The following is an 18,237-nucleotide window of genomic DNA, read 5'->3' on the forward strand; positions in this document are numbered from 1 at the left end:
GTCTGACCTCAGTGGTTAATCCGTTTAAAGGTGAGGAGTATGAGCCGGAAAAATACTGAGATCAGACAGGGTAGACTCTGACTCCTGAATTATAGACCTTATGATGGAAACAGCCATCAAGATTACAATAAAACGTTACGACATAATCGCGTGTAGTAAAGTGTCTTTTTTAAAAATATCTATTTACAAGTAAATAAATAAATAACTAGCCTCATTATTTCATCAGATGACACAGGGGTAGGGATGATATCACTTTATTAAAAAAACTGTAATAAGTGAAATAATATCAGGTGCTGGAACAAACCATAATACCAGATTTCTTTCATTTGGACGTATTTATTAGTTTTATTGCTACTAAGCCACTCAGGTAAATTAAGCAAGTAACCTTAATGCAAATAAACACACACAGACCTGTGTTTGATGCGTATCTGAACTCCTCCACTGCATTGGTATGTATCGGCTCGGTGGCAGGGTGACGCCGTGAGGGACTCAGAACAGCATAAATCTGCACAGTGCTCTCTAAACAAACACACACACTTAATAAGTGACCAGAAGATAACAAACCGATTTAGGAATGCTGATTTTCAGTAAAGATTTTCCTTTGACTAAATTCTTCTATTCTATTATAAAATCGTTCATATTTTAGACTGCCTATCACGCATTTTCAGTCTGGAGTATGGGAGATGATTAAAAACAGCTCTGAGAAATAGCCTATTGTCAGTGACCCCTATTTATATACAGTAAGTGTAAAAAAGTAACCTCTTTGTTGCTGCAAGTCAAACTCTTTTTGTGAGGCTTTAAGGGGCATAAGAGATTCTTTGATTTGAATCGATTAACATACATTGATTCACTTAGGCTAAGGCTCTGAACTTCATATATTCAGTACAGACGTACAGTCTATATAGACTATACTGTACAACTATACAAACTATATGGCCAAAAGTTTGGTTTGCAGACATCTGACAATCATATGCTTATGTGCTACATGAACATCCCATTCCAGGAAGGCTTTTCAATAGATCTTGAAGTGTGTCTGTATTTTGATTTGTGTTCATTCAGCTACAAGTGTATTAAGTAAAATCAGGCACTGATGTTGGGTGACGAGGTCTGGGGTGCAGTCAGCATTCTAGTTTATCCCAAAGGAGTTCAGTGGGGTTGAGGTCAGGGCCCTGTGCAGGATGCTTGAGCACTTCTACAACAGCTTTCGGAAACCGTGTCATATAGCTTGCTTTGTGCACAGTAAGAATGTTATGCTGGAATATGTTTGTGCCTCTATATTACAGTACTACATATAACAAAATCCTTTAAAATTGTGTTTTTCTAAATTTGAGGCAACGGTTCAGGGGGAAAAACATATGTAGGTACGTTAGGTATGTAAGTTACTTTTATACCTTGATAATTTTCCAAAGAACACAGCCATGCGATCAGGTTAACAAAACAGAAGTGGTTCTTGGCTAGCTGTGGTTAGTGCATGGCAGGTTAAGACAGTATTTGTCGAAGGAGGCACGTCTGGTCTTTTTGCCAATTATTCTCTCTCTCTCTCTCTCTCTCTCTCTCTCTCTCTCTCTCTCTCTCTCTCTCGCTCTCTCGCTGTGATGTGTGATTTGTGAAGGATCTGGCACACTGTCCATGCCGGATACATGACTATGTGATACCAGCTTGTGTGTGTGTGTGTGTGTAAAACTGTGTGTCTTTAGTTTCGGTGTTTGAAGATAAGTAGGTAGTAAAACCCATAAATGAGCATCTGTTTATGTTGTATATTTAATCAACAACTTCAAAATGTTGAAAGATTAGACAACTGTGGGTAACAATTCTGACATGGCCTGTGTGATTCCAGTCAAGAATGTGATGATCTGTAGTAATATGGTAGACAAATTGTTTTCTTGGAGTTAAAGAAAAACTCTGGACTTTGAGCTGGACTTTTGATGCAAGATAGAAATTCCACCCCCCCCCCCCCAAAAAAAAAAAAAGTCTGATAAAATAATTAGAACAAAAAATCCAGGAAGCAGCTACAATTTAAAGCGAGTTAAGACATGCTTACACATGCTGACGGTGCTGAATGTAATTAGTGCTCATTATATAAGCAATAAAATAGGACAAAAAATAATTCCCGTCATGGGGGTGTGATATAGCCTGATGTAGAACAGCAGCAACAAAGTTTTTACACCATGTATATTTACATGTAATTTAGTAGAACACCAGTGAGACATTATAGTAACTATAAATAATGACCCCCTTATCAGCCTCTCTGTCTCTCTCTCCTTAAATAAAAAGACATTTTCTTTTTTTTCCCTAAGAAACCATAAACCACATAAACCCTGTTCTGAAGACTTTCTCATGTTGTAAAACTTACTGGTGATACTAAACGCTGACACTGAAGATTCCTTTCATAAACATAGATCTTCCTCCAAACAAATCCCGGTGAACAAGCTGCTACTATTAACTAAAAAATATCCCACTAAAAGATTAGAACATGTGCATAAGCATAAACCTGCAGTTTGCTTTTTAGCTGAAATGACTGTTAGAGCTACTGTTCAAATAACTAACAACACCTGCTGATCACTCACATTTAAGAAACCTAATTCAGTAGGCAAAATCTTTTTTATTCCAAATTATATTTTATTCAGTGATATTATATTTGATATTTGCTTGTTGTCTGTTTGTTCAGTTACATTTCTGCATGAAGTTTGTTTAGTGTTATCAACAACACACACACACAAACTATGTGAAACAGCACCTTGCCACCGCTTCTTGAGGTGATTAGGTCCAAAGGGCTGTGAGAAAGCCATAAAACCGAATGGTATCACACATTTATCTCTACAAATGCCTGAAAACTATTTCCTCACTCCAGATAAATATGTTCCAATTTTCCTTTGTAAAAACTTGAAATCTAAACTATCATGGAGACATGGCAGGCAAAGCCCATCTTTTATTCAACATCATACTTTTAGTTAACATTAACAACACTCAACACTTCCTTAATTCTTCTCAGAGTCTAAAGGTCATACAATTCACAGCCAAAAAAAGCATAACCCTGCTGCCAACAACTCACACACACCTCCTTAATAAAACCCCCAGGATAGAGGATTTGAATGTAATGGGCAAACATTCAGGATTCTGTGTTACAAAAAAAAAAGCCTTGGCCCCTGCACTTGGCGCTCAACCAAAGACCGAAATGCACACAAGTGAAATCCTAATCAGCTTCAGAGTGGTGACATTGTAAATAAATTTCTCTCTTTGCTGGCAAACAGGACCTCACTTAACTACCTGTGTGTGAAGTGATTTTATTAGGCTTGTTGTTTCATTGTGTGTTGTGTGAAGTGGGTCAAGGTGTTAAAGCATAAAACATATGCAGAAATCAGGTGGAAGAATGTGTTAAAAGGAATTTAAGCATACAACGAGCACAGGGTCAACAAAACTGGGTAACTTTAAAAAAAGAACCTAGTGAAGCCTTCACCTGTCCAGTTTTAATGAGTCTGAGTCCACTGCTGCTTGAGTGGAATGCGATTTCATCTTCTGCATCTTGGATGTACAAGGATGAACACTGAGTACTGCTTTTCTGTTCACCACAGATGTATAAAGTGTTCACCTGATTTAGAGATTGTTGTGTGTTCTGAAATACTTAAAGCATCAAGTATGGCACTGTAAAAACACCATGGTCAAAGTCACTAAGATCACATTTTTCCCCTGTTCTGGTGTTTGATGTAAACATTAACTGAAGCTCTTGACCTGTGTCCACATGATTTCATGCGCTTAGCTGCTGCATGCCAGACTTATTATATAACTGCATGAATAAGCAAGTGTACCTAATAAAATGACCATTAAGTATACTCTGTCGTGAATGTCACAACAACAAATGTTGTGGTATAAGTGGAATAAAACACTTGCTGTTATTGGAAAATCTTTCATTTCCAGAGTGGTAACAGTACTGTAACTCCACATGTTATACAAGCCCATAACTCAAATTCACTCAAATAACTAAGTCTTTAATCTCATATACCTTATAAATAAGTTAAACCTAAAAAGGTCATGTCATGTCATAAAGTTTCTTTTTCAGCAAATAATACAATTCTTTTACAGAATAATATATGGCCAAAATTTGAGTCGTCCCCAAATAGTTAGGACAATGTTGTTTAGGATGTGTTTAAATATCACTAAAACTAAGTCACGTCTGAATCTGATTGATTTTTATTTATCATTTATCCATAGCCTTTATCCAGAGCAACTTTATACAACTGAGCAATTGAGGGTTAAGGGCCTTGCTCAAGGACCTGGGATTTGAACTCATGACCTTCCAAGCAGTGGTCCAACACCTGAACCACTAAGCTACCACATCCCACGTCTGGCTTAGTTTCAGACTCACCTGATTCTAGCAAATACCAGTGCATTTGCATTTATCTTACGTCATGACAAATGCACATGTAGAACGCAATGTGACTCATTACATTTTCTGGGGTTTTGTGTTTGTTTGATTGTTGTTGTTTTTTGGGCTATTCTGAGCTGCAGAGTGATTATTCCCTCTATGTGTGTTGCATGTCATAATTCATGACATGTTCTGATTAGCTGTTAAAACTAATCATGTCATCATGCACTAAAACATATGTACAGGTTATTTTATTTCCTGAAAAATTACAGACCTTACTATGAGGTGTGTTCACATTCACAGGAATTGCAGCATATTTCCTGTCAGACTAAACTCATAAGACCACCCCGAGTCTCGGGTTCAGTACCATGGTGCACTTCCTGGTCCACATGACAGCTTTTACATTACCAGTATTTCATGTGAACTGTGTTTTGGACTAAACTTGGCTAAATAAACCTGTTTCATCATGATTGAGCCCTGACCTCAAGCTCATTAAACACCTCTGGGATTAATCAGAAGGTTGATTGCTGACTGCTTAAGGGGCAGTAGTAGCTCAGTGGTTAAGATGATGGATTACTGCTCAAAACATCCCATCAAATTACACCACTACCAAACTGCCGCTGTTGTCCCTTGAGCAAGGCCCTTAACTCTCAATTACTCAGTTATACAGTATAAATCTAAGGGTGTCAAATGCTGCCAGTGATTGTGCTCCAGACCTTCTCACCTGAATGGGCAAATCCCCACATTCAGAACAGTGATGGTTAAGCAGCTAAATGAAAACTGTGTGCCAGCTTATGCCATCCCATTGTTCCAGCAAATCTCCTGATATGTCATGCATTTGTTAGTAAAATTGTCCTAACTCTTGAATTTAAGCTTTGTATTTTAGCCTGGTGAATCCACTTTAACCTCAGAGCTTTTGAACTCCTGCAGCTGGGTCTTGCACATTTTGTTTATCTTTGCATTGCAGATTTTTGTATAACTTTTTTTGAATGTCTTTAACAGGGTACACAGACTTTTTTTTCACCGGAAGATTCAAGCATTCCTCCATTAAATAAAGCTTAATATGACACTTTCTCGAAATATTTCTAGATAGTTGGCTAATGTTACACTAGCCGTCAAGGGGAAACTTACTGGAAATGTTAACACACCATTGACTGCTCTCTGGCATACATTTAAAAAATGTTTAAAAAAGTTCTATAATATATTTCTCTGATAACTTGTATGTTAACTTTCATTTTCTTTTCAGCACTGCAGGCTTGGTGCACATCACATACTAAACATTAAACTCACAAAAGCACAACATGAACAGCACAACATTTACCTTTTGTGTGTTATTTAGTAATGGAAAAATCCAACATGTGATTATTTACATAAAATTAAACCTTTTACTTTAAAGCATTTTAAACACTTTAAATATATAAAACCTTTGTGATAATAGAAAAAAATAACTGCTGGATGCTGAGAAGCATAAGAAAGTGTGCCCTTTAAAACCCTTTTCTGTACTTTCTCTTTTTCTCTCGCGCACCCACACCCACACCCACACCCACATGCGCACACACACACAAACACACACAAACACACACAAACACACACAAACACACACAAACACACATAAACACACACAAACACACATAAACACACACAAACACACACACACACACACATACACATACACATACACATACACACACACACACACACACACACATACACACATACACACACACACACACACACACACACCCTTTCCATAAATGTGGTAGAGAAAGTCTTTAAAAGGCCAAAACCAGCCTGACTTGTTACTGGAATGTTGACCTGATGAGGCATTTAAAGAGAGAGAGAGAGAGAGAGAGAGAGAGAGAGAGAGAGAGAGAGAGAGAGAGAGAGAGAGAGAGAGAGAGAGAGAGAGAGAGAGAGAGATGGGGAGATGATGCTTGGGGGTTAATGCTGGTAAATAGCTACTATTCAAGGTCAGACAAACAAAAGTGCTGCCAATTTTCTCCTAGCTCTACCCTGTTATGGAAATAGAATGCTACTGGACACATTAATGCCGTCCTCTGACCCTTCTAACCAAGCATAACCTATAATATTTTAACACATGTGAATCGGCAGCATTCTTTTGCCCCATAAAGCAGGATAAACATCAACTTCATCTGTGCAGATCATTCTTTTAACTCCCGCTATTGAAATATTAGATATGGTGCGAGTGACTGGAAGATATGGTGCACAGTGCAGGACAGCCACAGAGTTAGAGCTTGGAGCAAAGAATAACTCATGGAAATGACATCATTTCCCATTGTACCTTTGTTGCATATACAGGGTTTCACAAATCACTTGAAATATATTGAGCAAATATGTCTATCTCAATAGTGAGCAAAAGCTTCATAAACATGATACAGCACTACATCAGGCATAAGGGTAAACATCCGGAGTATATGTTGTAAAAATAAACCCTAAATGAAGTAGCATCTAATTTTACTTTCATTCCTTGTTACATAGGAATTGTTTTTTTTAATGGCTGCTGTTACATGTTGACATTCATTGTTCAATATTCTGTAATGACCATTTCACTTTTTCATTTTAAGCATGTTTGGTTATCACTCATCCCTTTAAATTCCCCAACAGCACCTACCATCTCTACATGAATCACTAACAACAGCCAAAAAGGTCATAGAACTAAACTGGAAGATCTAAAATACACTATCTGCACTGGCCACCTTTAAAGATTGCACTCAACATCAGAACATCTTACAGCAGCTATTAGAGACAGAACCCTGTCATATTTAGACATATGTACTGTAGATACCATTTATCACATATTGTTATAAATCTATATGTCTCTACAGGTTGTTAGTGTGCAAAAAAACACTTGCTTCACACTGTGCTGTATTATTGTTTCCTGTTGTTGTGTTCATGTGTTTATTGTACAAATCTGCCTTTACGTGTACGTAATGTGTGTTCATTCATAATGCTTGGTAAAATGGCAGGTTTACTAATTATTTTACTATAAGTACTAATTTGCATAGATACTAATTTGTTTAATTAGATTATTTTTTAACTACTGAGCATAATGACTTCATCAAAATGTCAGGTCTGTCAGGTTACATATCATATTCAATGCACATGAACTGAGAAACATTTGATTTTGCATATCATTTTAAAGCGGTGGGTTGCTCTGGGTTGTTGATCAGAAGGTCAGGGTTCAAGCCCTAGCACGTCCAAAGCTGGGGTATGTGAAAAAAGAAGTTTACTGTGCAGTAATGTATATGCGACAAAAATAAAAGCTTCCTCTTCTTCTAAAATAAAAGTACCTGTATTTGTTTTCTGCACTATGCTAGGACCTACATGCACTAAATATGACTCTTATGACTGTCTCATTTCACTCGTGCATCATACCTAGCATATCTGAGCAACTTGTCAAGCATTATATAATCATGTTTCTATTCATAGCCCTACTATTCTCTTCCCATTATGTGCTTATTCACTGCTTGTGTTCTTGTATAGGTGATGCATGCTGTGCATTGTGTCCATATGGCCTGTGTTTACAAAGCCTCGCATTAGAATTTAGCTCCTTAATGTTTTTTTTTTTTTTTTTTTTACAATTTCCAGTGTTATAACCTGGAACTTAAATGAACTTAACTGGAATTAAATATAAGGGGCATACACAAATCACATAATATTTAAGTGCGGCAAAAATCAATATAGTTTGCAAAATTAATTGCATAAGAAAAGCCCTTATTTTGTCACATTTACATTACAACATAGTGAAATTCTTTCTTCGCATATCCCAACTTTGGAAGTTGGGGTCAGAGTATAGGGTCAGCCACGATACAGCACACCTGGAGCCAGAAAGGTTGAGGGCCTTGCTCATGGGGGACCCAACAGAGGGAGCAATAATGCGTATTAACAATATTAATGAAAAAATGCTTATCAAATAATGTGTTGTAAAACATGTAACATAAAAAGGTTTTCTGGTCTGATGAGATCAAAACTGAACTAAACCACTTATAGTGTCTGCATTGAAAGCATTTCGCAACATGGTAGCAACAGAGCTGTGTTCAATATTGGCAATTTGATATATCACCGAAAAACTAAACAGAACACAGAACACAGGATCACTCGGGTAACTCAAACAAATACTGCACCAAAGCAACACAACCGAGGAAGAAAAATGTTCCACTTGACTGTGACAAGATCAAAAACACTACAGAGATGGTAACTGAATTCACTGCTTTGGATGACCAACCCATCACTGTGGTAAACACAGGTTTCTGTCCTCTTTTGGAGCTTTTGGAGCCATTGTACTCCCCTTGGACAATACATTGCAGACAATACTTTATTAGAGCTTTACCAGGTTTGTGACAGCCTATGAGGTATTTTAACAAATGTCTAACAGTAACTGTAATGTTTTTATATGACTGGGATCAAAAAAATTAACAAAAAGTGATCAGTACATTTCTACAGAGAAGCATGGTGTGCTGAGCATTGGGTTGTGGGGATGCTTTTCAACAACAGAGAAAGTGAATCTGGTCAGAATTGAGGGCAATATGCATGAGTAATCCTAGAAGAACATGTGTTAGAGTCTGTCAGAAACTTGAGACTGGGTAAAGGCTCACCTTCCAACACAGAAGACCAATATCTCGAAAGACCAGACTGAACCTGTAGCAAAACTTAAATATTTCTGTTTACCAATGGTATACATCCAACATGACTAAGCTTGAGCAGTTTAGCCCAGAAGAATGACCAAAAATATAAAGCTATGTTAATAGAGAAACATCCCAGAAGGCCTCTGTTATAACCAACTGTACCAATTTCTACCAATATTAATCTATGGAGGGTTGTATACCTATGGTACCAACATGTGTTTTCTTTGATTAATTAACATTTGTACCACAATTAAAGGAAAATGTAACTTCAGATGTTAGGCATATTGTGCAAAGTAATTACTAATCTATTTTAATATCAGGTTAAAACAATACAAATTATTGCATGTATAATTTCCAGAGGGTGAATACGTATGAAAGGCACTATATATTTTATATTAAATCTGGTATAGATCATTTCTCTGTATGTTATTTGTCATTTGTTTAACATAAAGCAGTCAGTCACATAAAAATTATTATTGTATTGTAGATAATTTTTTCTATTCTATTCATTTCCCATTATGGAGTTCCTCATTACAAATCCAACATCACGCCAAAATGACTCTTTAAAAATATGTATGATGAATTTCAAAAGAGGACAAAAGAAAGGTAAAAGATTACAGGATCAGGTAAAAAATGTAGTCTTGGTGTAATACAATACCGGTATTAGAGGATTAGAAGGTCTGTCCTTTGCTAAAGAGATAACGAATAAGCTGACAGGAAACATACTAATCTTAGGGTAATTGTCATCAAAGAAAATAAATACACATTCACAGCATTCTCATGGCCTTTATACTTAATGCTCATCTCTCTTCACCTTTTTTCTCTCTTCATTCTCCTCTCTCCTTGTTTTGCTGATATCCACGTATCTCTCACTATGATTTCATGTGACACAGACGAATATTAGGAAATATAATGAAGAATGCACATGCCAAACCTCCCAAAGGATACTTATTTCACAGTGATGTGACATACGTTTTAGCTTCAATCCACTTTAATATTAAATGAACACATTAAATATTATGGTCAGAAATGAGTTCTAGACTAATTTATGCCACAATTACATTCTTCATTGCTATTGAGTTCCACACCCATAAGCATAGTTTGGAGCATTACCCAGGTAATGTTTAATCCAGGTCATCTGTCTGTATGTACGAGCTTGTTTTCCTTTGGAAAGCTTTCTTGGGTTAAAAATATACTCAGATCAACAAACAAAACTGATAATGAACTGCAGAATTTCAGTTCCCAGGATAAGGGCTGATTAATTTATGTTTTATTAAGTAGTACTATACTTTCAAAAACAATATTACGAAGTGATAGTAATGAAAACGTAAGCATTTGTTATTCTATGAAAGCAGGGACAGACTACCAAAGAGCCTACTGGTCATGTGTGAACAAAATGGGAACAAGGGGTCACAACAAGCATGTGTTCGCAGATAGACAAGAATAAGATTATTTTAGAGCATGAGCCATTTGAGTAGCATATAAAATGATGGAAATGCATGGCTTTGAATTTATAACCAATGAATGGTCAGTTAGGCTGGAACTCTAATGGAGCAAAATTTTAGAACTCTTATAAGACAAAATGAACCAAAGAAGACTGAATAGTGTCAGCACTTCTCAATGATATGTTGGGCAGGTTTGTGAGGAGAAAGAAGAAGCTAGTCACCAAAACTCAGACTGTGTTCTGCATAGCACAGAGGTATGTACTGTTTTGCATGGGGTGTGGGGTGGGGCAGTCAGGCCACTTTGCTTTGGGCAATGCACAGTATGTGGGCAGAGGAAAGCCCACAGGTCTACGATTTACTAATCCATCCTTTAATATAAGAGTTACTTTTAAAAATTTTCAAAAATGAAAAAGACCCTTGACCCTCATAATAATGTGTGTTAATCATATATTAAAATGTATGCAAAATTCCAGAATGAGCTCATGGTGGCATCACTCAGAAGACACCACTCCACCCAGGAGAAAGACTTCCACCAAATGTCAACTCCATAGTAGCTGAAACAGGCAAAGAAGTAATCCCCGTTTTTGGAAGATTCCACAATTTTACGCAATCAGCATTTTCCTTTCCTGCTTGTAGCAAGGATCGTTATATTTCATCAGACCTGCTCCTCAGAGCTGACAAAAACAAACTTTGGAAAGACCCAAGCTTTCAGAGACAGTAGTAAGAGCTTACAAATCCATTAAACATGGGTGCGGGTAGTAAACATCGTGGCAAGATGTGTGTACACGCATGGTTTTTTTGTTGTCTGTTTAAATATAATAATGGCACCTTGTGACTGAGGTTCTGCTTCAAGAATCACAACATGTACACAGATACATTCATTGGAAAATACGATTTTAAATGTTTCTCAGCCTTCCATTGAAACTGAATAGATGTATGAGTTTTCTCCAACAAGTGAGCTGTTATAACCTCATTTAAAAAATACTGTATAAACAGCTCCACTTCACTGACTTGAAAGAGAAAAGCAAATGAAACTGACCAACACGAACGACTAGAGCAGATAAACACTGCATCCTTCACCTCAACGATTAACTCAAAAAAATGACAAATTCGTTAAGTAAATAAAAAAGGGAAGCGTTTTTCTTCATTACTTGTTGCTTTAAAAGGAACAAAGCGTTCACCTTACTATAAGAAAAGAGAATCAGAAACCTAATAATATAATACATTCTGTATAACTGTAGAATGATAATCTAATCTGTTCTATTATAATCAAATATGTGATCATCTATTCAAATGTATCTACTAGCCAGTCTCAGTGGAGGTTAGAAGACATTTTGGACACATTGTCCCCCTGTAACATGCCTTTCAGATGGAATTTTGTCTAGTCCTTTTAAAATGTTTAACAGTCCAGTACAATGCGCCTGTTGCACTGCAGCCTCAGATTGCTATTCTCTGCTCACAGGAGTGAAACCCAACATGGTTTTCTCCTGTTGTTGCTCATCCACCTGAAAGTTTGACATGTGAGATTGTTTTCTGATCACCGTGGTTGAAAAGAGTTGTTATTTGAGTTACTACAGCCTTGTTGTTAGCTCAAAGCAGCCTGGCCATTCTCCTTTGACCTTTCTCGTCAACAAAGCATACACAACTTCTGCTCACTGGATGTTTTCCACACAGATCACTGTACTCTAGAGACAGCTGTGTGCGAAAACACCAGGTGATCAGCGGTTTCTGAAATATTCAAGCCAGCTGTGAGATCATAGATTTCCTCATTCTGAAGTTTTGAAGTGAACAATAACTCAAGCACTTTGTGCACTTTTATGCGTTGTACTGCTGCCACTTTTCTATTAAGACTAATCATATGTGTTACATTAATGCAGTGATTATTGGGGCAACACTAACAGCATATATAACTTTTTCAGCATTACTCGGTGTGGCAGTTCAGCAAAAAATATTTAACAATAATAGTAAACCTTTTGCATGATTACACACGTAAACGTTTGTGCATGTATCTAAGCATGAGTGGATACTGTGTGTGTGTGTGTGTGTGTGTGTGTGTGTGTGTGTGTGTGTGTGTGTGTGTGTGTGTGTGTGTGTGTGAGAGAGAGAGAGAGAGAGAGAGAGAGAGAGAGAGAGAGAGAGAGAGAGAGAGAGAGAGAGAGAGGTTTACCTGCACAGGTGAGTATGCCTACCTCTCAGATCAGGTGTCTCAGGGAGTGGTGCTCCTTTTATTGTTTTTAAAACCAAAATGTGATCCGCAAACAAAAAATCAGCTGCAAACTCTAAACCGCCGGGCAATTACACAGACCTCCAACTGCTGCTCATTCTTCCTCTGTTTCTTTCTCTCTCTCTTTCTCTCTACCTTTCTATCACCAAACACAGTGGATTGAGAAAGGAATCAAATTACTTCCCTCCCACTAGCCAATCAGCATGCATGAATGGAAAGCATGTTGATGATGTCACAGGGCAGGTTATACATCTCTCTCTCTTTTTCTCTTCTCTTCTCCATCACCTATTTTCATTCTCGTAGGCTTACATTAGTACACTTTAATAGGGGGAGAAAACAAACCCAATTTCTGCTTGTTTGGATGAAAAACTTTTGTTTTGCCTCCTGCTTACTCCAGCTCTGCCCTTTTTATACAAAATTATGTGTCTTTAAGCTCATTGTGTTTAGTCTGCATCACCTGAGTTTTTCTGTTTAGTATATATACACCCTTTTATTCATCATGGTTACTAGTCTGCCTTGTGAGAACTTGTGAAAATCTCAACTCTTATGACATTCTAACTAAATCCTATATTCATATTCATTTGTAGTTTGTCACTTGTGGTTGTCAGCATACTGTATATGTACAGGTTGTCTCTGTTGTCTCTATTGTGGGTCTGTTTTATCCAGTGTTGTTGTTTTTTGTGTGTTTCCATGAGCAACAGTAATGTCATGCTGATCCCGGGAGTAAGATATAAATGCAGGCATAATTTTACTTTAAACTAAAACACAAAACAAAAGACAAGGTTAGTCAAGGTGATGGAGGTGTACTGTTCATGGAAAAACAAGCACAATATTCAGCAACAGAAGAAATGAAGAGTTTACTATATGTAGGGTACTAATCAGGACAAAACACACAATAGGTGTGCAGCAAGGCAATTCTGTCAAGTATTGCGATAATCCAGATGAAGAGATTCAAACACTGATTCAGGTTGACTCTGGAGCTCAAGCAATCTCTATTAGTTATTAACACTCAGTAAAGGAACCAATGATCTTTGTTACTTCCTTCTGAGCTTAACAATATACACATAATTTACCGGACAGAATGCAAAAGGCATTTTCACTGCATGTCGTACTCTGTATGTACGTGTATGTGACAAATAAAATTTGATTTGATTTGATTTTTAATGAAAGGGAATATATGACAGGATAAGATTTTTTTCATAATTTGCAAAAAAATGGGAATTAACTGCAGATAGGGACTAAAAATCACTTATACATTAATCCTTGTCCAGGGAATCGTTTGAGCCAATTAGAATTTTATCTTTACCATGTCCATATATAATTGGCAAGGAGGATAACATTGTCACACTGTGATTATGGGCTAGAGTAAGGTTAGATGTTGGGCCAATTTTATTTATATGAAATGAAACTAACTCAAGCACATCATTTTGCCCATCTGAATTCATATCAATTCCGTAATGAGGATTATCTAAAGCTATGTCCATAATAGCATACTATACACTATACACTATGTATTCATTGATAGAGACTTCAAAGAACTTCATACAAACTAAACTCAAGTGAATTGCATTGAAATTGTGCAAGTACACTGGTGTTCACACTTGCCTGGTAGGCTAGCTAATAGATTTATTATGTGTCTTTACCGTACCCTGTGTGGTAGATGCGGTTCGTTGAGCACCTGCCCTTTTGTCTCTGGATGTACACACTCCACAGTGCTCTTTCTGAAAAGACTTTTAAAGAGTTGTTAAATGGAGCAATTTATGTGTGTTTACACATCCAGGCCTAAATGTTCAAGTTCTAGTGTTTATGCAAGCTGAAGTCAGTACATGTAATTAATAAGTTCTATCTATGTGGTGTATTTAATATTATTAAATCTTTCCCCGAGTAGAATTAAACAAAACATTAAGAACCGCTGTTCATGTCTGTACTGATGATGAAAGAACGGACACTGACTGCTCTTTTGATGACATAATCAAGTTACTTGTTTTCAGGATATTGAACATAAAAGTGATGAAAGCACACATAACAATTCACAGTTTCTTACACTGACATTTTGAACATTTGATTGTTTGGATGGAAATACAGAAATTTCCACTTGACTGTAAACAGTTTTAGAAAGGACATATTTCCATTATTGGCATTTCCATTATTTACTGTCTGGTATCACACAAATGAGGACGGGTTCCCATCTGAGCCCAGTTCATGTCTTCCTGATTTCATCTCAGAGAGTTTTTCCTTGCCACTGTTGCCTGCGGCTTGCTCATTGAGGATAAATGTTAAGGATAAATATTAATTTCATTTTAAACGTTTTTTTATTCTTTGTTTTAGTATTTCTGTAAAGCTGCTTCAATGTCCACTGTTAAAAGCACTATACAAATAAATTGAACTGAAAATTGAAATACAGTTTTCTGTTCTTCTTTAACTGTGGAAATTCACAGACAATAAGAATAAGAGACAATAAGAATAATATGAATCTAATTTCATGAAAGATGTCTCTGCTTTTAAGTACACAAAACTAATCTCATACAGTACACAATAAACCAGAGGAAAGTAATATACCTAGATGCAAAAAGCAGATCATATCTATGCACTTTCTCTTTCTCATTCATCTATATGAGAAATAGATAGGGAATATAGATGAATGAGAAAGAGAAAGTGCATAGATATGAATAAACATCTCTTCTTAGTGATTAATGAACAGGTGAATAGGACTGGAGAAACATTTCGATTGTGGACATGAGAAAGGTACACACAAGCTACATTCAACACACACACACACATATACAGACACACATACACACACACACTCATATGTGAGGGTGGGTCGGGGTAGAAGTCTGTGTTTTGTAAACAGGCGTAAACAGGTTTGCTACACCTGTGCAAATACACACAGATAATTTTACATTCGCAAGCAGGTCCATGTCAGCAGCTTCAGGCAATGTCCAGAATGAGGAAAAAAAGTCTCTCATTAATTTTGACAGTGTCATGAATGTTGGTGCCAAACAGGCTGGTTTGAGTATTTCCATAACTGCTGCTCTCTTGTGACTGTCATGCACAATAGTCTATAGATTTACTCAGGACTGACACCTTGGTGATGGAAAAACTGAATGGAAAATGATCAGAACAGCCTACAGTAACTCAGATAAACACTGTACAATTGTGTTGAGTAGAAAAGCATCTCTTAGCCTCTGTCATAGATTGGGCTTGATTGGCTGCTTCTGGAACAGACTCAATCATTATTGATGATGTAGATAATGACAGTCTGCATAAGAATGAATTCAGGTGTCTATAGCTACATCCTGACTATAGGTCATGGTTTGGCTCATTGACTTATTTGCAAGTAAGAGAAATTCAACCAATAAAAAGTGTTACAGTATATACTTTAGCATACTTTGTATTGTTCTGTTCCAATACAGATTTGTTTAACAAATTTAGATGTAAATATCAGGAAATAAAAGCTGAAATTAATCTACTGATGTCAAATACTTCCAGAAGCTATATTCATGTATATTCATTAGGCATGTACTGTTACACGAATCTGATTTGATAGGATATGGTGTTGTGGCAAACATGTAAACCATTAAGCCACTGTATGCTTTTATTTAATTAAAACTTTCAACTCTATAATAGTACAATAACTAAAACTTTCTAACAAAACAGTGTAGTTTTGCATGGTTTATTTTGACTCTCAGCATCACCTAATGAAACAAAAGCCTTACATTGAATGTAACCCAGTTAAACATGGTTAAGTACATATTAGGTCTCTGGCCAAGCTTTCACTGGTGTGACTCTCGGGGTGGTGAGTCACAAACCTGGGGCTGACAACTAGTTGTGCTTTTAAAGTTAGCAGCCCAAAAACTGGGCACTATTAAATTCTAGCTTTGATGCTGTGTTTGTGAGTTGAAGTGGAGTCATGTTGTGTTGTTCTCTGGAGTCGTTGTGATGTTGCAATGTCCTAATATTGTGGATGTGTAATATGATTATATGTGTCGCTGCATACTGCTGATGTGTTGTAGTGTTGAGCTGGAAGTAATCCATGTTCTTCTGCAGAACACAAACCAAAATACCAAGACAAACAATCAACCGGTCCGACATCATTCAGCTTAGTTCCCAGCTCTGTTTGTCTTTCTGTACTTTTATCTCACACTTTGAATAGAATAGGATAGAATAGAATAAAGCCATTCAGTGTCCATATTGTTTACGTTATGTCACTTTTTTCTCTCACTTTGTCTCTTCCTCAGTCTCTGTAAAGAGTTAAATTAATGACTTAATAATGAAAAAAGATCAGTTAATATCACCAATAATATGGGCATAACAGCAGTTTTCTGTTCAAACACACACACACACACACACACACACACACACACGCACACACGCACGCACACACGCACGCACACACGCACGCACACACGCACGCACACACGCACGCACACACAAACGCACACACACGCACACGCACACACACGCACACACACACGCACACACACACACACACACACGCACACACGGCATGTTGGAGCTACATGGCATATGTGTGTTATAATGTATTGTCTTGTTAACCATAACCAGGAATAGTGAGAAGGAGAGAAGTGTGAGGGGCAAATAGAGAGAGGAAAGGAGAGACAGAGATGCTGGGCAGATGGCAGATATACTGTAAGAGGCACTGTTAAATATTTATTCCTGAGTGTGATGTTTTTACTACTTCTGCACACACATACACACCCAAATCCACCCCCCCAACACACACACACACACACACACACACACACACACACACACACACACACACACACACACACACACACACACACACACACACACACACACACACACACACACACACACACACACCCTGCACACATTACCATACTTAATACTTGTGTCATTAGTGGGCTATTCATTTAACTGCTGATGTTAAAATGTTAAATAAATCTAATAATAAAAATACTTTGCAAATCTAATTTTAAATGTTTAAGTATTTAAGTACATTTTCTAAAACTCCAATGATGAAAATTGTTTCCAGAAGTTTCATACACAAGTTAAAAGCTTAGAATCTCTGTCCGTCTGTCTGTCTGTTTTTTTTTCTTTAATCTGCCAATACTGTTAATGGATTCATGAGCAGCATGGTGCATGCATAAATGCACAGTAGTTAGTGAATAATCTGCTTTAAGATAAATCCATTAATAATAAGAGTTTCAAACGACACATACAGTATAGGGTGTGCCTAAAAAGTAAAACACATGCCCAAATCATGAATCATGTCCAAATCGAATGTTTGCCTTCTGTGCTGCCTTCATCTGGTTCATTTTAAATACAGCATAGACATGTAGTTCACTGACATATTCCACATTTCCCACAATCCAGTCTGTTAATAACATAAAGGGATAGAGGGAGCAGTTTGTATAGATATAGAAATAATTGTAGTGTAGTTTTTTTTTAGTTTTTCTTCTGGTATTTACTTTACTTCATATATTCACTCTAAATTTTTCCAAAGATACTTTATTCTTATTGAGCTTTAAGGTAGCAAGCTATCGAAGTTGGTCTCAAAGTGTTTTCTTA

General features: G+C 36.9%; 1 protein-coding gene across 9 annotated transcripts in view; it reads right to left on the minus strand.

The window, feature by feature from the left end:
• Window positions 1-18,237, minus strand: part of shroom3 (shroom family member 3) — a 70,502-nt gene that overhangs the window by 29,982 nt on the left and 22,283 nt on the right. For 4 of the 9 annotated variants that reach the window (XM_027152868.2, XM_027152870.2, XM_027152869.2 and 1 more), the window contains one exon: window positions 412-519. The exons of 1 other annotated variant lie outside the window; for it this stretch is intronic. In XM_027152868.2, coding sequence (XP_027008669.2) covers window positions 412-519 — 108 coding nt within the window. Of the gene's footprint in view, window positions 1-411; window positions 520-12,621; window positions 12,813-18,237 lie in introns of those variants that run through there. 4 more of the 9 variants (XM_047805537.1, XM_047805539.1, XM_027152873.2 and 1 more) reach the window with 4 other exon arrangements.

Source organism: Tachysurus fulvidraco, chromosome 21 (assembly GCF_022655615.1).
Source record: "Tachysurus fulvidraco isolate hzauxx_2018 chromosome 21, HZAU_PFXX_2.0, whole genome shotgun sequence".
NCBI classification, from domain to species: Eukaryota; Metazoa; Chordata; class Actinopteri; order Siluriformes; family Bagridae; genus Tachysurus; species Tachysurus fulvidraco.